General features: G+C 35.6%; 1 protein-coding gene across 1 annotated transcript; it reads right to left on the bottom strand.

The window, feature by feature from the left end:
- Positions 1-1,621: 1,621 nt before the first annotated feature.
- On the bottom strand, positions 1,622-22,481 carry FAM174A (family with sequence similarity 174 member A; the record flags this gene model as incomplete). Its single annotated transcript, XM_080706215.1, has 2 exons — positions 1,622-1,760; positions 22,054-22,481. 2 exons carry the CDS (start codon positions 22,479-22,481, stop codon positions 1,622-1,624), a joined length of 567 nt encoding a protein of 188 aa, XP_080562341.1.
- Positions 22,482-22,695: the final 214 nt, after the last annotated feature.

Here is a 22,695-nt window from a genome sequence, read left to right as displayed (position 1 = left end):
ATATAAATCATACGCTTCTCTTAATCAGCAATAACTAGGAGGAAAAGGGCAACAGGAAGAGGTTGAGCTATAGAAAGGGCCCTATAGTGAAGCAACTAATGTGACCAATCAGAGGGTATGTAATACTGGAGGACAGAGCCTCTTTAAAACGCAGGAGGTACATAAACAAATGTATCAAAGTAAATCACCAAAGAAGTGTGGGATGGAGGGAGGGGGAGGGAATGGGATGGGGGCTGGAGGAGGGCTAATTGGATGATGTGTGCTTGTATATCCTCTCAAGTCTTGTACTCCAATGTGATTGATATATGACTACAATGCACCAATTTAAAAAATAAATTAATTAAAAAAATAAAATAAAAAAAAATAAAAAAAAATAAAAAAAAGACAGTATCCTTCACTGCATTCATACTGCTATAAATTAGGTTTCCAGTGATAAATCATCTTTAGCAACTGAAACTTTGTACTCTACACTAGTATCTCTTATTTTTCCCCCTTTGTAGCTCCTAGCAACCATCATCCTTTTTGGCTTCCATAAGCATGATTATTTTAGATTCTACATGTAAGTAAAATCATGCAGTATTTGTCCTTCTGTTTCTGAATTATTTCATTGAACATAAAGTCCCCCAGGTTCATCTGTGTTGTCATAAAGTTAGGATTTCTTTTACTTTTAAGGCTGAATAATATTTAATTTTTTCACATATTTACATTTTTCCCATTCTTTTATCCTTATCCATTCACCAGTCAATAAATATTTAGGTATTTCTGATTCTTTGCTATTGCAAACAATGCTGCAGTGAACATAAATGTGCAGACATCTCTTTGATATACTAATTTCCTTTGGTTATGTACCTAGAACCTGAATTTCTGGGTCACAGCTTACTCTATTTTAAGTTTTTGAAATATCTTCATACTGTTTACCATAGTAGCTATACCAATTTATATTCCCAATAACAAAAGTCTTTTGTCCACTTTTAAATAAGGTTATGTGCTTTATGGTTTCCATATAAATTTAGGTAATATAGCTCTGTCTCATTCTCTATTTGTGTGTGTGTATATGTGTGTGTCTATGTATATATATGTATATGCGAGCATGTGTGTATAGTTTGTGTGTATATTCCAAGGTCAAAAAAACTCTAAAATCTAAACTAGATTACTCATAGAGATCTCAGATAAAGGATACTCAAATTTTATTTTTCTAGTTACACATGTTGCCTTTTTTACTTTGTTGATGTTGTCTAGGCTGTGTGGAGGCTTGTTAGTTCGATACAACTCTATTTTACTTTTGTTCCCTGTGCTTTTGGGGTGATATTAAAAAAAAAAAAAAATCATTGCCCAGATCAATAACAAGAAGGTACAGAATTGAATCTCTTTTTCTAATCCCAAGAATTTTGTATTTTACATTTGCAACTGATTCTGGAGTCTAATTATCTTTAACCTAAAAAAAAAAAATCTTCCTCTGTACTAAAATGTCTTTACTTACTGGGTGAAATCTTTGTTGCCTTAACATATATATCTACAAAAAGTATCTTCATCCTCATCATCTTTTTCTAAAGGCGTCAATCACATGTTTTCTATGGTATTATCCTAAACTCCTGGTATATGGAATTAAATTACTGAACACTTACCTTCTAGGATGATTGGCATCAAACAAAGTGTTATCATCATCTTCGTCATCTTGTTCTAAAGGTGTCAATTCCATGTTTTCTATGTTAGTGTCCAAAACTCCATATCTCCTGGTCTTTCGGTTTCTTCTTCTCATTCTATTAAAAAAGCAAATTAATGATTAGAGATAGGGAATTATTAGTTTATATTATAAAGTAAAAATTCTTTTAATTTTAATTTTAATTATTATTTTTTCTGAAACAGAAAATAATAATATACGGATGGCTTATATAAGAATAATTTCCACCATTCACTGCCTATACATATATATATATATATATATATATACATATATATATATACACATACACTCAAAAAGGATGAAACAAAAGATAGTGTTTGAAGTATAGTATTTACATTTACCAAAACAATCAATTTAATTTAGGTTTTATGAGCTGTATATAGTCTCTATCACATATCCCTTTTCATTTTTATTGTTTTATTTAAATTATTTTAAAATATAAAAATTCTTAGCACTTGAACTTCAAAAAAACATACCAGTAGATGATATTTAGCCTGTGTACCAACCTCTGATTTAGACTACTGAAAGTAATTTCTGTACTACTACTGGATATGTTTCCAAAGGGATTGAAACCAGAATATTACAGTGATACATGCTTATAGCAGCACAATGCATAACACCCCAATTATGAAACAATGTAGGTGTCCATCAACAGATTAATGGATTATGAAACTATGAGGTACACATACAAAGGAATTCAAGTTGGCCATAAAGAACAACAAAATTATGTCATTTGTAGGAAAATGAATGAAGATAGAGAATATGAGGCTAAGTGATAACAACCAGTCACAAAAAATGAAGGAAGGGTAATATGTTTTCCCTCATGTGTGGAAGCTAGAGAAAAATTGGGATGAAAATAGATGCCAGAAAAAGGAGGAGAAAATCAAGTTGAGCGATAGAGGTAGTGTAGGAGAGGGAGAAAGGTGAAGGGAGGGAGGGAGAACTCATGAAGGAAGCACCTCAGGTGACATGCACATAGTTATCAATGTCAATCTCAATATCATGTATAGGGAAGGGGAGAAGGTAGAGTAGGAGCCAGGAAAAAGCTCACCAAGTACTGTGTGCATGTATGTGTGTATGACTCTATCATGTTTAATTTCATTATAATGTAAAACATAATGTACCAAAATTTTTTTAAAAAGTTAATAAAGGATTCACTTTGGGATGCAAAAAAAAGGTATTGAAAGCTTTTTCATTGATACCAATTATTTTCTGATGATGATTATAATAAATAGTAAAACATGTTTTGAACTTATTTACATTGCACAAAAAGGAGAAATTAAGAGGCAGTTAAAAGAGAGAATAAATAGCAATTAATATCCCCCCAAAAGAAAGTAATTAACAGAGAAACTCAGAACAGAAATGGGCAAAAACATTGCCTCTGGAAAGAAGTAGAAAAATAGAGAAGTTAGTTCACTATCAGTTCTTTTGTACAACATAATTTGATAATTAAGATGGTTCTTATTATTGAAGGAGTTTTAATGCTTCCCTTTGATTTAAAAAAAACTATTAATAAGTGAATAAAAAATTATGACAGCATGAGTTCTATCTCCAAACTATATCCCCAGCCATTTTTATTTATTTTTAATTTGAAATGGGGTCTAAGTTGCTGAGGTCCTCCTGTCTCAGCTTCCCAAGTACTGGGATTATAGGCATGAGACCTGCCTGGCCATTAGCCAATCTTTTAATTTTCGAAACCACATAGCTTTCTATGCATTCTGCATTTTTAGCCAATGAAGTGGAATTTAATGACACATGAATATATTTTTAGAGATAAACAAGAGTCTCCAAATTCATATACCTCAAATGCTCAATCTCCTATTAATCTGGCTACTGTCAGTTACAGGATATGATGGTAAACAGAAAAGAGAATAAACATATGTTACATAAACAGATATGTTAAACAGAGTGCATGAACATAGAACTTAAGGACTATTAAAATTAATTTTAGCAAACATTCTTCTCCATTCTAAAGGTCTTCATCATACCTTGAATAAATTCCTAATCTTCAATAGAAGGGCCTAATCTACCTAACCACACTATTTTCCCTATTTATGTGTAGCATAAACATTTTATTGCATTAGTTTGAACACTTTATTATTTATTAGAGCCTAACTGTACAAATATATTATCTCTATATTTTATATTCTTGTTTTACCCAATCATGGATGTAAATACTGTCTTTCAAACAAGAACCTATTTCATATAAAGAGACAGAATATTGTTAAGCTCTAAATAAATAGGGACTACAGTTCATTTTAAAATAATTTAAGATTTTAGTATAGGTACTCATTCATAAAAGATTGAATAAATTTTAAAATCTATGATAGAAATTTAAACTTGAAACAGAATAAGATAGATAGAAAGTTACATTAATTTGAACTTGAAATTCTATTTCTCTAAAAATGTATTTCCTCAGTCCCAAAACACAGGCAATAATGGCTACATGAACATGATAACCACATGGCCATGAAAACATCAAAGACAAGCTGGGTGTGGTAGCACACGCTTGTAATCCCAGCATTTTTGAGGCTGAGACCAGAAGATCACAGTTCATGGACAGCCTTAGATACTTACTGAGGCCCTTCCTAACTCAGTATGACACTGTTTCAAAAAAAATAAAGAACAAAAAATAGGACTGGGGAAACAGAATGCCCCTGGGTTCCATCCCTGGTACCGGAAAAAAAAAAAAAAAAAAAAAAAAGATTTTACTATATGTAGTGATTTTTCTCAAGGAAAGTAATAAACAGAAAACTAGATAATTGTGCTGAGCTATTTAAAATACTAACAGTGCAAAATATAATGCACAAAATATATACAAAAACTCTACAAAAATATTAATAAGAAAGGCTATGTTAACTTTTCATATGGGGCTAATATTATTTTAAAAACGGAAAAGAGGGCTTTAAGTAATCTTCAACAACTAAATGATTTTTTTTACAAATACATGTTTCACTAAGTTCATAACACCTGTACTAGCCTATGTGTTTATTTTATATTATTATGTAATTAAAATGTACATGTTTTTTCTTTTTATTTTTTTGTGGTACTAAGGGTGGAACCCAGAGGCTTTTCTACCTCTGGGCTATACTCCCAGACCTATTTTATACTTTATTTGCAAACAAGGTCTCACTAAGTTGCTGAGAGCCTCACTCAGTAGCTAAGGCTGGCTTCAAACCTGTGCGATCCTCCTGTCTCAGCCTCCCAAGCGCTGGGATTACAAGCGTGCGCCACTACACCTGGCTAAAATGCACATTTTCTGTTAGACATAATCAGTACTTATTGAAATATGAAAGTGTCTTTTGTTGGTTTCTAATGAATATGAAGAAAAGCTAGATGGTTGATTTTACAGAATTAGATTCACTTGTCACATGGCATGCACAGATAAATTATTCTGATCACATTTATTCTATATATTCAGGTTGATATTCAAAAGCTTTCTTAATATAGATGCAGATTACTTAATGTTCAACTATACTCAGGTGAGTAAGAACAGTTTCTGTTCCAATAACATGTACAAGCTATTGTATCAAAATAAAACTACTAAAGTAAGCTTGATAAATTTTTATATAAAAATTTTATGCCACATAAAACAAGCACAACAGAATTAAACTCCACTTCATTTTACTACTCTGTGAAAGAAAGAGTAACAATCAATGTGATTTTCAGTATCTAGAAATTAGGATCTTTTATTATTTTAATAGAATATGTATAGTATATGTATTAAATATAGATTATATAAGAAATAATATTTCTTAATTTATTTTGTTGCACATTTGACTAGACTGAAGATTTTGTAACTGTTAACTACATATATACATACTCTCCTCTATGTAAATAGATGTGACAATAAAGCAGGGTATTATGAGTATTAAAATATATATATAATGATTTATATAATTTCTGTCTTGACTATTTCTGGCTTAAAATTAACCAATGATGAATCCAAACAATCAGTGACCAAGAATTTGAAACTAAAATTTTGCCATAGTAATACAAGCAAATAAAACTTACTAAGCTACAATCTTAGTTCTCTATATTAGTTTTCTGTATCTTAGTTATCTATATCAGAAAATACAGTCAAATTGTATATTCAATATATAGTAAAAACTCTCTGGACTAATTTGATATCTCTCTTATTTTCAAACCTTATGTCCATAATTCAGCATATCAGTTTTCCACTCCAGTTCTTAAGAAAACAAACACCAAATAAGGGGGGGATAAAAACATGTTAGTTGAAAAATGTCCTTCAAAATTCGTATGTTGAGGTCCCAATGCCCAGAACTGGATAATGTAACCTTAGAGATAGGGTCTTCAAAGAGGTAATCAAGTTAAACTGGGGCCATTAAGTTGGGCCCTAATCCATTATGTCTGGTGTTCTTATAAAAATGGAAATTTGAAGACAGGCATATAAACTGAGTCACATGTGAGAATGAAAGAGACTCATCTACAAGCCAAAGAGGAAGGCTGGGAAGAGATTCATCCAATATGGCCCTCAGAAAAAACCTACCAGGCCGGTACCTTAAGTTTGGACTTCACTCCTCCAGAACTGTGAAGCAATTTATCTCTGTTGTTTGAGCCACTCCATTTGTATGACTTTCTTACAGCAGCTCTAATAAAATTAACAAAAGATACAATAGATGTGTTAGAGGAATGGTGATGTATAGAGAGAGAACTAGAAAAGGAAAGGGGATAAAGAAGGTGATGTTAAGTCTCTCACCTCTGGGGGAAAAAAAAATCATAGAAAGGCAGGATAACTGGGTAGGAAGAGCTCTATCCTGCAATAAACTTCTGAGTGTTGTTTAGGCCTATGGCGTGTCCACAAGGAAAGGCTACCCTTAGAGGAGTACTGTGAGTCAGGAAACACAGGCTTTGCCACACTCAGTCATTAACTGGGAATATGCCAAAAAAGTCACTGTTCTGTCATGGCTGCTGTGACAGATTTATGGCTGTGACTGATAGAGGCTGCCAGCCAACTGTGATTCCAATAGCAGATCCTTCTAAGAGTAGGTTGGATTACTGTATCTCCTTGGCTCCCACAATCACAAGGCTTAACTGAATGTACTTCCTGAGAATCACTGGAATTTATTTTGCTCCTCCATAAGATTACTATCATCTTTTTTTCCTGACTATTAAAATAAAACATTCCAATTGATGATTTATATAAGGTCAGGTAGCCCACCTACCTCCTTGCCAACCTTCAAATCCTCAATGAGCTCCTGTTACTCAGCATTTGGAAGGAGACTGTACAAAAGGCTACAGAGATAGCTCATCCTAGTAACTCTAGCTTTACTTTACTCTTCCTTCCCCATTCCACTTCACTTTCTGTATTCCAGACACAGCCCTCAGTTCCTTATGATGACCTCGTTTTCTCTACAACTGAACGCAAACTTTTTGGACTCACATTATTGTTGCGTTCATGCTTATTAATTTTAGATTTCAACTCAAGTTATCACTTCCTTAAGGAAACTCTGCCTGGTGTCTAGGTAGTAACATCTCCACAGTATCTATGTATCTCTCTTGCAAAGTACCTGTCAAAGGTGCAATTATACACTTACTTAAGTAACTATTTATCTTCCCTACTGGAAGCATCAGCTTCATGGTAAAAGAGGCTATATCTGTTCTTGCTCATCATTCTATCCACTGCACAAAGCAAATGACTAATAAATACCTGTTAAGTAAACAAACTGAAATATATGTAATAATATGTGTTGAGGTATAAGGAATCCATTGTTGAAGTTCTCAGACCACCATATTTTTTAATTCCTTTAGCCACTTTTTATAATTTGTATTGGGTCCTGTCTAATAGGTTGAAAATTGCTAAATTCTACTAATATTACAATCCTGACCAAAAGTATCTTTAAATTAGAAGGTCCCCCCCAGAAAAGTATCCTGCCACTACTCATCTCTAAGAAAATATTACCTTTGTATAATCAATGATACAAGCCTATCCTCATTTTATACAGAAAAAAAATAGGTAAGGGTTGAGGAACGTTAAATTTTGGGACTGTAAATGGTGGAAAAAGGATTAATAAAAAAGTAATTTTATTACAGAATTTGAGTTTTAAAACATTAAACTATAGTGTTTTCATGATAAAGTAACTATAATACAAATATCATGACATTAATCCACAAATAATCTTCTGATCCCCAATACAATGATTTCATATTATATGAGGCTTGGTATTTATTTAGTTGAAATACACTGTAGTTCATTCTTTTTTGTAAAAAGTAATGATGTGGCATCTACTTGTATTGACAAGTACAATGATGTTGTTCTGATTAGTCCATCTCTTAGTTTTGATCACTGTAACATAACCTTTTTGTTTAGACAGTCTTAACAGAACCCTTGTTCTGTTGGAGATCAATAATGCCTAGCCCTAAGAAATACACAGTGATCATAATAATTGGTGTAAATCAATCATAAAAATATAATTTACCTTTTGCCAGTCATCATCTAGGATGGGAAATAAAACAGCTCAGACAAATTGAAAAGGGTATGTCTCTGTTGGGGTTTCTAGGAAAGATTTTTCTCCCTGTGGGGGGGGGGAGATACAGAAAGAGAAGCCCTCTTTTCAGGCTTCTTCCCATCATCCTGCATAACATACTATTTTGTATCAATATAATATTTAGAGCTGAGGTAGCCCTCCTACAGAGAGAAAAAGATGAAGAAATCCAGAAATCTGAATAATCCTTAAAGTCACTGAACCAAACCTGGGCCTATTCATATTCATGATAAGAAAACAACAGAATGTGTCCTTATATTAAACTCACTTTAAATTGCTTATTCTATTTCTTAGAACTAAAACATTTTATAAAAGCACTTAGTATCTTAGCTTCTATGATACATTTCTATCTCATATTACCTAAATGTATATATCTTTGCAACCCTCTTCTAAGAATCGTGTGTGTGTGTGTGTGTGTGTGTGTGTGTGTGTGTGTGTGTGTGTGAGAGAGAGGGGGGGGGCGCTGAGGGAGGTGTCATAAGAATCTTTAAAATAGGTGCTATTATCAAGTCCTCCACTCTGAATAAACTGATCACATGTTATCTCAGCAATTTCAATCTCAAAAAAACAGGGCCAGCCACAGAAAACCCACTAATTTTCCACACCCTAATTCTACACTTGTTTTTTTCAGCTTAACATAGAGGACTCACCAACATTCTCATTATATTTTTCATCCTATTCTCTCCTCAGACATTTTATTGTCCAAATAAAGAACACAACTGTTTTCAAATTAGGCTCCTCAAGCCAGGTGTGGTGGCACATTCATGTAATGCCAGTACTTGGGAGGCTGAGACACGTTGGTGGCCAGCCTCAGCTACTAAGTGAGGCCCTCTGCAACTTAGTGAAACTTCGGTTTCAAAATAAGAGAATAAAAAATCAGGGTACAGGTGCAGCTTGAAGGTAGAATGCCCCTGGGTTCAATCCCCACAGCACCATACACACACACACACACACAAAAAAAAAAAAATAAATAAATAAATAATATGCTCCTCAGTGTCCTGAGCTTTAGTGGAGGTTTGGGTAATTGGTGTAGCATTTCTTTTAGATAGTATACATATTGGTGATACACATCTAAGAAAAATGGAAATACATTATATTAAAGCAAGACATAAGACATATTATCATGGTGCCCAACATGTTCACTGATCTACTTCTAAGGAAAAAACTGCTCTTCCTATAACCTCTTCTGCATGGGAAGCACTGGTTAATCATGTTTTCTACCATGCAAAAATCACCTACTCTCACACACAACTAATATAATTTTCAGATGGGCATCTTTTCTAAACCAGGACTGTTGCTCTTGAGGCTGCACTGTGACCTATGCTGTGGTTTGGACTACAAAGATAGGATAGGCCAACCAGAATTTGTCCTTTAGAAACCCAATACAGAGCAAATACATGCTGTATATGCATACAAAACAAGAATGAGATGAAGAAAATTAAAGGATTTTTTGTGTGTGTGACACTGGGGATGGAACCCAGAGGCTTTCTACCTCCGGGCTATACTCCCAGACCTATTTTATATTTTATTTGGAAACAGGGTCTCACTAAGTTGCTGAGAACCTCACTAAGTAGCTGAGGCTGGCTTTGAACCTGTGCGATCCTCCTGTCTCAGCCTCCCAAGCATGGGGATTACAAGTGTGCACCACCACGCCCGGCAGATTAAAGGATTTAAAAGGACACTGCAAATCGTAGTGAAGGGAATGATAGCTCATAAAACACTTAAAATTCTTGAGAAGCCATTAAGTAGAAAGAAATACACATAGAAACTATGCCAATCAAACAAGAAAAATATAAGCAATTAAAGAACATATAAATTCTGTTGATTTTTCTATAGTAGCATCACATTTAAGCTAGGGTAGTTGTGCTATATGTATCAATACATATCTGTATAACCTATTAAACTTATAAGAAAATAGGAGGAAATAATTCAGATTGAGGTAATTGCAAAAACATTATTTCCAGTCACAACAAATATTGGTTTTGCTATTCTTTAAGATGCAAATTCATCCCAATGAAAGAATAAAAAAGGCCATTAATTAATTACTTGAAAAATTCACTGAAAAATATAAAAGAAATGACAAAATTAGAATGCAAATTTGGGGCTCTGCAGGAGCTCAGGCATTTTTTCCAGGTATTGTGACCTTTAGGTGAACCACTTTTAGAGTAGATATTACTAGTGGTCACATGTAGACCTTCCCCCTGACACACATACACTTACTTCCCAGCCTTCATATAGTTATACTCATGTCTAGTTCTGCTCAGAAAAACATAAATAAAAGTAACTTCCATTTCTTGGCTGAGGCAGTTGAAGCTCCTGTACATTCTCTAGTCTCTCTCACCAAGTTCTGATGGCTTTAGAGGACATATGTCGAAATGAAAAAAAATATATATATATGAATATGATAAGTCATAGTTAAAATGCTAAGTTGGCATTTGGAGGACAAATGTCCTGGAAGTTAGCCCAATCTACAGCTGAAACTTCATGAGTACAAACAAATACAGAAGATCTTGAAATGTGGCTCATGTATCTAATGAACTGAAATTTTTGTTATTTTTATTAAGGTTTTAAATAGCCACATGTGTGTGCTGGGTGTGGTGGCGCACGCTTGTAATCCCGCACTTGGGAGGCAGAGACAGGAAGATCATGTAGGTTCGAAGCTAGCCGTGCTGGCTTAAGAGACCCTGTTTCCAAATAAAAATATAAAAATAGGTCTGGGAGTGTAGCTCGGAGGTAGAAGGACTTCCAGGAACCCCAGTACCACCAAAAATAAATAAATAAATAAATAAATAAATAAATAAATAAATAGCGACATGTGGCTAATGTCTACTATATTAGTATCACCACAATGGATTACAAGTACAAATATCATGATCACAATTATATTATAGAATATTATTTATAAAACATTGAAGACAAATTGAAATTAAGACATATTTGGACCACAAAAAAGAGATTAGAATAGTATCTATCACAGTAATCAAATGAACTGAGTCTAAAATAAGGTCAGAACCAGGCATGGTGGTACATGATTGTAATCCCAGTACATGGGAGGCTGAGTCAGGAGAATAGCAAGTTTACAGCCAACATCAGCAACTTAATGAGGTCCTGTTTCAAAATAAAAGAATAAAGTCGATCTGGAGGTATAGCTCAGAGTTAGACTGTCCCTGACTTCCACCCCCAATATCACTAAATAAATGAATGAATCAATAAGTAAATAATTTGCAAACATAAATTTGTGCTATTCTTAGGAAATGTTTAGAAACTGAAACCAAAGGATTGGATGGGAATGGTAACCTTAAGAGGGAGAACTTTAGTTGCTCAGGTTTCTACAGAAACAATGTAGATATGAGGTCATTCACCGAATGAAAATACTAAAGCAAAAGTTTGCTCAAGGATAAAAATGGTTTCTATGTTTGTTAGCTTTTTGTCACTGACACCAAAATAACTGATAAACACTTCTTTGAGAAAAAAAGATTTGGTTCACAGTTTCAGCCCATGATAGGCTAGCTGCAAAGCACAGACATCATGGTAACAGGACATGAGGAGGAAAGCTGCTCAGCTTATGGCAACTAAGAGGCAGAGACAGAGAGGAAGAATAAACCATAGTCCTCAAGACTGTGTCCCCCTTGTCCCACCTCCTTGATCCAGGCTCCCATTCTGAGCCTTGCTGCTTTGGAGACTAGGCTTCAGCAAATGAGCTCTTGGCGGACCCTCCAGAGCCAACACATAACATTCACACTGTCACAGATGTATGATACACCCTGTAAAAAGTTAGCTGACTATATATGTCTACAACTCAGCAATTAACGGATTACAGGTGGTAATTAAAAAATGAATTTTAGATAAACATTCAGACAACAATGGTAGTCAAAGCAGAGTTAAAGGCCTAGAAATCACTGAGTACAGAGGTAAGTCATTCCCTTCTACAGACATTCAAGCAATGCCTTTGTATTTCAGGAGCTAGATAGTGCCTTTAGGGACCAAAGACGAATATTATACAAAGTTCTCATAAACAGGATATTGAAGTTATTGAAGAGTCCTAATAGCAAGAAGAATAGTTTTTGAGGGAGGAAATTCAGGGAGAAGCAAGAGATTAAATATTCAAAGATATAAGAAGAAAACTCTGAAAAGATGTCACAGAAGCGATAGAAGAGAGGAGAAACTATCTGTAAAATTGAGACGTTGTTACTAATTATGCTCTGCATAGGCAATATTAGAGTGACACAAATAAAAGCCAGACTGTAGAAAGGAGAAAAGGAACAGTATGGTATAGAAAGGGGCCATTTCAATGGGAAAATGGTCCCTTGTACTGCTCAATTTTCCTACACATGAGCTTTATTTGGTTTTCTCTTCATATCTTCTCAGGTTTTTTACATTCCGATGCCTTCAAATTCTCTTCTGCATTGGCTCTTTCCCCTATTCTGGTGTTTAAATATAAGTGGATATTCAAATCTTACATAGATATTTTTCTATATTTCCAATACAAAACTTCTCCCTGCCTGGACAGTTAAGATTGCTAAGAATGACCACAATATAGTCAAAGAGTTCAGATCAACTCAAATAGATATATAGAGCAAGCTGACAGCTTACTCATGTTGAACAGAGATAAAGACTTCAGTTTTCTAAACAAATATAATATTTTTTGTTATTAACTGGCTTTTCAAATGGCCTTGTCTACAGGAATAAGAGTACAGAGTAGGTACCTCCCACCAGATTCCTCTCTTGCTATTGTACTCCTCGAAATTCAATTTATTACAATAAAAAGCAAGAATGCTCCTCTCCTGAAAGACAAGTTCCTGGAAGACAAACATGACTTTTGTATTATCTTTGCAGTTCCAATATCCAGAAAAGTGTAAGAGGTAGAACAGTCATTCAAATGCACCATGAACTGACTTGCATGAGTTTAGAGGTAGCTTGTATGATAACTTATCTGACCATTTCTTTACATAGTTCTCACTTACCATAGTTCACTCCCTACCCAGCAGGCTGTACATGCAAATGGTCACTGATGTGTTGAGACAAAGTTCCCTCAGTTTTTGAAGTCAAATAGGAAGGTGTAAGGTGGAGAATATCAGGAAACATAGTCTTGTTGATTTTACACCCCCCTAAGGGATATCAATTTCTGTGTGTCACAATACAAAAAAGAGGTTTCAAAGGCTTTAAAGCACTGTTCTGGCCTAACATCCTCAGCAAATTAGAATTTATTTTTACCTTTCAAAACTTTCCATATAACAAACATTGCTTAAATGTAGAAATACTGTTATGATATACGTAAGGACAGAAAAAAACATAAGGCTTTAGAAGCATCTGTGAAAACCTTGATTATGTTTATGTTACAGAATAAGGATAAGATCTGAAAAAAAAATGAAAAGAAAGAAAGTCATTATCACTACATCACTACTAAAATGTAATGGACTGGTTATAATGTGCCAGGGACTGTGCTAAGTACTTTATGTAGATTTTTAAAGAATCATTTCAGATAGATATTATTTTTCCCTGTTTTACAAAACCTGAACTGAACTGATGATATGTAACTCACATGTGAAGCTGGAATTACAGACCTCAGGGATCTTAATTTCTCATCATCCTACACTGAAATGGGATCAGGATTATACACAGGTTCCCAAAGTGGGCAATACCACCCATTGCGGGGCTTTGGGGGCACATGAATAAAATAATAGTGTTATGGTTTGAGATGATATGGTTTTGGGGAAACTGTCCTCGAGGACCCTTATTAGGGTTCCAGACACAATTTCCCTCAAAACACACACAAAAAAACAAAAAACAGAAAAACCGCTGGTTCTTGTCCTGAGCTAAGGGTAAATACACATTAGCCCGGACTCTTGCTGAAGATCTAAAGAAATTTATTAAAAAGAAAGAAATACAGAAGACAGTTAAAGCCCCATGCCATTCAGAAATGGCATGGGGGTGGGGGAGGCGGATTGGAACGAATTCACCCAAAGATACATCACGTGGACCGGACTTTTTATACATGACACCCTCCATCTTGTTCACGTAATTCTGATGTAGTAAACATCCCTGTAAGGTTCCTCTCCGGCAAGGTGTCTCCTTTCACGCAGGTCAAGCCCTCCTCCCATCCTAGCTAGATTATCCAATTATTATGTAAACCTGTCTTTAGAATGAAGATGAGGAAGTCCTAGTTCCCTGCTCCTATAGACTTGCTAATTACTTTTAGCTAAGTCAATCTAAGTTTTAATAGCTGTTTGCTTCCTGACTGAAACCAAGTCTTTCTTTCCCCAGGTCTGCCGCCAGTTTTACACAATTATTTTTGAAATATATCTATTAATAATCTGAGCTTTCTCAAATCTTCCTAGGCCATTCCCAATACTGGTACAAATAGGACTCAAATTTACCACCACATATCTTTAGAGAAGGTGAATTTCTAATAGGATGCTGAGTAATTATTTTCCTTCTTCCTGAAAAAGGAGGGGAAAGGCAAAATAGTTTGGGAATTTCTAGAAAATAATGAAAGAGAAATAAATAGAAGGAAAAAATAAACTGATCAATAGTAACAAATGCCACTGAAGTATTCAGGATAAAAACTCATGTTGCAGAATAAGAAAGAATAATGTGGACATGATCATTATAGACTGCTTGGCTTTCAAGGAAGTTCAAGGTTCCTCTGCCCTACTACCACCATTCACTTATCTCTGATAATAAGAGGGGAGTAATTATCTTAACTAGTCAAACTGCAGGACATTTTTTGAGTCATTCTCAAAGACTGAAGCTTTTAATAGGTGGGTTAAAGATCTAGCAGAGCTGGGTGTGGTGGTGCAGGCCTGTAATTCCAGCATTTAGGAGGCTGAGATAGGAGGATCAAGATTCAAGGACAGCCTCAGCTACTTAGTGAGGCCCTTTGCAACTCAGTGAGACCCTGTTTCAAAATAAAGAATAAAAAATAGGGTTGAGGGTGTAGTCAGAGGTAGAATGCCCCTGGGTTCCATCCCCAGTAACACACACACACACACACACACACACACACACACACACACACACACATCTAGTAGCATAAAATATATAGCATTATAGCATCCCTTAATTCCTTTATTTGAAAACCATCACATACTCATTGTTTTGGCTTCTGTCTTCTAAGCCTACTTCATTCCTATCTATTCCAAAAACCCTATCCTTCAGCTTTTCCTATACGTTTTGAAATCTCAAAATTCTTTCAGCAAATTCCCTTAAGTTAGCCAGAATTTTTAATATATTTATCAATTCACACAAAATACCATGTCTTTAATAGTAAAAGAAAGCATGTAAATATACATAGGAGGAGTGAGATGAGGAAAGAATATTTCTCTTAAAAATATAATAAAACAATGACTATTTTCCTTATTTGAGCCCTTATTTCTTTAGTCTTTGCAAGCCTACATCAATTAATTAATGTTTGGGTGCAAGCACATGACTCAGTGTCTTGTATAAAAACAAAAAATGACATGTAAAATGGACACTGTGCTCAAGTTTTTCTTAGTCTTCTCCAGTACCTTCACTTCACAGTGATCCCTGACATCTTTGGCCGCCATACCACTTAGCTTATTAGCTATCAACATCTTCACATTTTGTCAGTTAACCACATAGCCACCTTAGTATAACAATATTTTAAATGTATGCACAAACACTTTAGTAAGGTAAGTTTCTTCTCCATAGAACAAAATTTCCTTGAAAGCTTGTACTTGTCAAATATATTTTAAGTCTCTGGGCCTCTCTACATTTTATATATACATATATACATATACATATACATACATACATACATACATACATACACATATATATATGTATACATATATACCCCCTAAAATATAAATAACTAGAATGGGAAGTACTGCAAATGCAGAGTTTCCAAATTTATACACTACTAGTACTTATCTCAGGGCCTAGTATTGATAGATAATAGGTACTCAATAATATTTACTAAATTCAAAATTAATGGCAGTTACTAGATATATAAATGTTTAAGTAGACAAAGTATTTCCTGTTTTTTCCTCAAACCGAATTTCTATCTATATCTGATTTATAAGTAGAATTGAGACAATATGTCTTCTGAGAGACAGAAAGTTCCTTTAATTCATATTATTGAGTAACTAAATAGGAAAAGGATGGTTGCCAATCCCACATACATAATTTATTAGTGTCTGGCTTCAAAAAGAGTTAAAGTGGAAATATAATCGGATGATAGAGAATGCTTTAAAATACTGCTATCTCCTGAGTAAATTTAGCAAAATAGGAAAATCTTTGTGTAAGGGGAGGGTAGCATACTAAATTATTTCAGCCTGGCACAGATAAGATGACAAATAAATGCTAATGTTGACTCAGTTTCTTAAAGTATAAAATTTGGAGGATTAAAATTTAGAATTTTAACAATAAACAAAAAATGTGTTAAGCAGAAAGGTAATGGGCATATAATATCAATTCATTTTTTCCATAAATCAGTAAACCATCTTTATGTATAATATGTGTGTGTGTGTGTGTGTGTGTGTGTGTGTGTGGTGTGTGGTGTGTGTGTGTGTGGTGTGTGTGTGTTGCTGAAGATTGAACCCAGGAACATTCTACCTCTGAGTTACACACCCAGCCCTATTTTTTATTGTGAAACCGGGTCTCACTAAGTTGTAAAGTGCCTCACTAAGTAGATGAGGCTGGCCATGAACCTGGATCCTCCTGATTCAGCCTCCCAAGTACTCAGAATACAAGTGTGCACCAACCATGACCACTCCTGGCTCAGTGGTCTTTGAATTAGTTACTTGTACCACAAGAAGCAGCACAATGAAGTAAAATGTTAAGTTAATGGAAAGCTAAACAGTCCTATATGGCTGCTCCTGGACAAATTATTTAACCTTGTCAAACCTCAAATTTCTTAAGAAGAATACTACCTACTTTCAAGGTTTTCACAAAAACCAAATTTGAAAATGCATATAAAGTATGTGGCATTATCTCTGACATACAAATTGGCAATTAATAACTCTTAACCATTAGGGTAGTAAGTAAAATCTCAAAAATAATGGAGTTATAAAATTCTTTGAAAGAAATCTAATTTCATACTTCATAGGCTTGGGCAATCATTTAATTAATATTGTTTATTTCTACAGATGGCAAGTATAATCTCAAAAATAATGTTGCAGTTACAGAGTAAGATTCTTTGAAAGAAATTTAACTTTATGGTTTAAGGCTCGGGTGATCATTCAATTAAATTAATATTGTGTATTACCTATATGTTAAGCATTAATAGAATCTGCATTTGGGGATTTTCACTTTTATTTACTAATTATACCTGTTATGAGATAGGATGATGATTTAATATATCTATAAAATATGCAATGATCAAATCTAGATTATTGGCATTTCTATATTCTAATCATTTCTTTTTGTTTAGAGCCTTCACACACCTCTATTTTCAGGTCATAAAATATATAGCACATTGTTGTAAACTATATAATTACCCTACTATGCTCTAGCACACTACAATTTATTTCTCTTATCTAACTGTATTTTCTAGAAGATAATGTTAAATAAAATAAGGCAGACGCAGAAAGAAAATATGTTCTCACCCATCTGTAGAAGGTAAGAAAGCTAATCTTAAAAAAAAAAAAAGAGTAGAATAGTGATTATTAAAGGACAGAAAGGGGAGGGGGCAGGGATAAGAGAAAAGTTGCCTAACAAGAACCTCTGCTTGATGCCCTTTTATTGCATTTTAAAATTATATGCTTAGTTGGTTGGTGAATGTCTTTCTGCTCTTCCAATCTCTAAGTACCATGGAAGCAGAAATATTTATTTTGCTCACGGCTGTATCTCCACTGTCACTTATTAGGGAGCTAAATAAATAGTGACCACCTGAATGAAAGCAATGAAGGCTAAATGTCATATTCATCTTCCCCATATCCAGTACCTTTTATGTCCATGTCATAGGCATCATGAAATTAAAAAGGTGACTTGCTAAAGATCACAGCTTATAAAAGTACATAAACTTATAAATAAATGGAAGGATTGATATCCAAACATTGGTCTCCTTCCAATGTACCACACTGAATAGGAAAAGAAGAAGTGATGCCATGGCAGGAAAAAAGAAGTAATTTTCAGCTTTACTGGCAAAAATGATTATTTACAAATATACCAGAAATTGATTTAAAAATAATACTCCTCTAAAGAAACTTTATTATTGCAGCCTTATATATTTTTACTAGAGGAAGAGAGCCCATAGAGAGGAAAAAAGCCCTCAGTAGGATTGAGATTTTCACACTTCTTTATTCTACCAGTCAGGAGCAATTATCCCTAAGTTTACAATCCTCACTGCCTATCTCTACAGTAATATAAAGTATTGACTAAGAATGCTCATTTGTTAGGAAACTACTCATTCAGTACTCACTACATATTCCACATGCAGTAAAAAACAAAGACAGAAAACAAGCCCTTTCTCAAAATACTGTGTCCATCTTAGGATACTTTGTCCCTTCTGTGTTCTCTGCATATATTTTTCAGTTTCTACAGAAACAATCTGTTCTTTAGAATATTTCTAGACCCAAAGTAGAAGTTATTTCTAGCCATATGTCATTATAACTGAATCAGATTAAAACAAAACAATGTGGAAGTCTCATATAATTCAATATAATAAAATTTTACAAGTGAAATGTTTTCAGTGTCACCTCATAACAATTAAAGAAATGATGATTTGGGGGGCACTCGTCCGTCTTGGCACAAATAACTAATGCTGGTAGGCCCTCATCCATATTTTGGAAGTGGAGACCAAAATGAGCATCCACGAAAATTAGGATGAAAAGCACAATCTGGAAGCAAAAAGTATGGGGTTCTGAACATTGCCCAGACATTGTTAGCATCAATCAAGCTTTGGACGTTAGGTAGCCAACTAAATTTAGAACTTGGACTGAATGAATGTGTTAGATGCTAGATAAAGAATGCTGTTTTTATTAGGCATACTTCAGAATTTGGCTGTTCTCATAGAACATGATAGGAATCATCCAAGAGAATATTACTGAAAAAGCTGCATTCTTCCAAGTTTTACAGCAATTAAGATAGAAAATCAATGGCAATAAATATTTGTGTATAAAATTATACATAAGGTCCAAACAAGACACACAACAAAACAATTGTCATCCTACTCATAACTTATAAGAAATATAACAGGGTACTCTGAATCTTTGTAGGAATTGTACAAAAAAGCATTAAATAACAGTTATATACGGAGAAAAATAATTTGTTTCAATTTTCTTTCAATCTTTCTTTATATCAAGAAGAAAGTCTCAATTTGGAAAATCATAAGCCTTTCACACCTGCTGAATATTTTCTTTTCTGTGTGTCTGGTATTACGGATTGAACCCAGGGGCATTCTATCTCTGAGCTATACCCTCAGCCCTATTCTGTATTTTGAACAAGGGTTGTGTTGCAGATGGCCTCACTAAGTAGCTGAGGCTGACTGAGAATCTGAGATCTTGCTGTATCAGCCTCCCAAGTACTAGGATTACAATCCTATGCTACAATGTCCGGCAACATTTTCTAACTTCCCTTGTAACACAAAGTGGGCCTGGATTTGTTAGCCTTTGTGAATCAATAATATGTTGCTCAATTATATTGCTTATACTAATGGCTCCAAATACTTTGAATTCCTTTACATTCTTAAAAATTATTCAAAGCCACATGTTATGATGCACACTTATAATCTCAGAATTTGGAAGACTGAGAAAGGAGGATCACAAACTGACACCCAGATTCAGCAAGTAGTGACTCTCATCAACCTATTGAGACACTGTTTCAAAATAAAAATAAAATAGGGCTGGGGAATAGCATGGAGGTAGAATATCCCTGAGCTGAATCCCCAGTATAAAAAGAAAAAAAAAAAAATTCAGGGAGGTCATCAAACTTCTATTTATGTGGATTATATACATCAATGTTTAACATGCTAATTAAACCTAAGAAAACTTATTGATTTTAAATAACATAATAAATTAAAACTTGCCCCCCCCAAAAAATAGTAAAAACATTGGCACTGATTTAGTTTCTTTTTTTTTTCCCTATACCCCTTTAGTAACTTTGGCCTAAAATGGTCAAATTAAATGAAAAAAAAAAAAGTAGCTAAAAATAGAAAAGAGCTAGATTTTCCTATTTGCTTCTACATCCGATCATTTGCAATGTGTTGCTTGGTTGATGGGACAAGAGAAACCCAGCTCCATATAAATATAATGTTGAAAAAGGTCAGTGTGTTGAAAAAGGCAAAAGTGGCTAATCTTTTACTACTACACCAAAACTTGACAAGACATAGTTTCTTAATGTCAGCTGCAAAGTAAAATCTGAGATTCCAATGAATATTTTGTAGTTTAAAAATTTGTAAACAAATGTATTATTTGAAAAAATGTTTTAATACTATAGGTTTCCAGAAGATGTCTCAAAGAAACCCAAATCCCCAAGGTTCCCTAGACCACATGTCCAGAAACATTGGCTTAGACCCTTTTAATCAGTCTATTAAGACAAATGATATTATTTTTCCATTCACAATAATAATGACTTTTTAAAAAGCAAATTTGGGGTTTAAATAATTAAAAAATAGTAGGGAGTATTAGAAATACCAGGGGGACTCCAGATAATAGAGGGGAAACCTCAGCAAAGCTAGAATGGAAGGAGAGAAAGAAGGCTGAGGTTAATTAATGGAGGAGCTACCTCCGAATACGTGTAAAAGTATGAATATAGCATGGTTAACCTGGACACTCATTGTTGGAAGGGGAAAGGGAAAGGGGAAGGAAGAGGGCACCAAGCACAGTCTGAATGTATGCCATTTTCAATATGTTCCACATAAAAATAAAAAATTAAATTAAAAAATAACAAAAATAAATTATTTTATTTGAATAACTAAAAAATAGAATACTAAATAACGATAAAGGATAAATAATTATGGAAAATATGTGAAGCAGTTTGGAAAACAATCCTGCAAATTCACCTCTACTCTTATTTTATAAAGGAAGAAACTACCAAACAGCTTTTCCATAGCACTTCTCTTGGCTTGCCTCTATATGTCCTCTTCAGAAAGGTTGTTCCCAGTTAGTTGGGTACAATTTAATTACTTAGGTACTGATTAAGACAATTCCAAGACATACTAATTGTTATGGGAGAACTTTTTTTCTAAATTTCATAAAAATAAAATATTGATCTGGACATGGTGGCATGACTGCAATCCCAGTACTTGGGAGGCTGAGACTGGAGGGTTGCAGACTCCAGGCCAGCCTCACAATTTAAAGATAAAAAATAAATGTATTTGTTTGTTTTTAAAGGCTTGAGGGCTTGGTTCGAAGGTACAATGCCCCTAGGTTCAATCTCCACTAGAGAAAACAAAAATAAAATATTCACTCTAAGGCCCTTTGCACTACTATTAACACAGTGGTGAAGGAAAACACTGAGTTACAAATAGGCATCCTTCTCTAAAGGAGTTTGTATTCTGATAGGCAAATTTTTCACAGACTACACAAAAATGGTGTGTGTAGGGAGGAGAATTACAAGATAGTGTGATCGAACTTCAAGGGAATATGAGATTGCTTCCATTTCGGGGAGAGGGTGTCCTTTGAAGCTGAGGCAGGACTTAAGACAAGATGATGAGATCTGGGGCGGGGGGGGGGGTGGTAATTTACAAAGAGGCAGCAAAGACTTATGGGTTATCTCTCCCCAAAGGTAATACAGGCCTTTGAGACAATTCACCGCACATTCTCTCTTGGGTAGGGAACCCAGATGCTGGGGTTGGGGAGGGAGCAAGGCTGGGTCACAGAAATCGGCTTTGCTTAAGGAGGTCAGTGGTCAGCCCACGTCAGGCCAGCCGCGGGGTTGCCCCTGGAGGCTTCGCCTCACCTGACGGTCCTGACCACGAAGTACACCAGCACCGTGCTGCTCACCACCATCAACACCGTCAGCGCCCGCTGGGTCATGGGCTTGTCGCTGGGGTTGGGGCTCACGGCGAGACCGCCACCCACGGATCCTTCAATGGCGTTCCCTCCGTGCTCCTCCGCCTCACGGCCCGCCCCGGGGCTACTGCCATTGCCGCCGTCAGAACCCCGCGGCCGCGCGGCTTCGGCCTGAGCGTGGCCGGCCGGCTGGGCTGCGGTGGGCCCGGGCGGCAGCGGCGACAGGGTCCGCGGGCCAGGGTCAGGCGGTCCGGGCCCCGGCGCGGCCTCTGCCGCCTGCAGCGGCGCCGCCGGGGACCAGCTCAGCGCCGGCAGCAGCAGAAGCGCCGGGACCAGGAGGCAGCGGAGATGGCAACAGCCGCGCGAAGCCTCCATCGTCCGGACCTCGATCTCACCACGCCCAAGCCGCAGGGCCCGTCGCCCAGGCTGCAGGAGGAACCATGGGCGCGCTGGGGAGTGGGGTGGGCACCAGATGCTGGGCAGAGGCCCGGGGACGGCAGGTGGCAGAGACGCCGGCGGCGGCAGCGGCAGCTGCCTGGAGAACCGGAAGTTCGTACATCTCAGCAGCCACTGCTGTTACGGACGCTTT

The sequence above is a fragment of the Muscardinus avellanarius genome, assembly GCF_963383645.1.
Source record: "Muscardinus avellanarius genome assembly, chromosome: 1".
NCBI classification, from domain to species: domain Eukaryota; kingdom Metazoa; phylum Chordata; class Mammalia; order Rodentia; family Gliridae; genus Muscardinus; species Muscardinus avellanarius.
The sequence above is the reverse complement of the archived record's forward strand: the minus strand, read 5'-3'. Positions and strand labels throughout refer to the sequence as shown.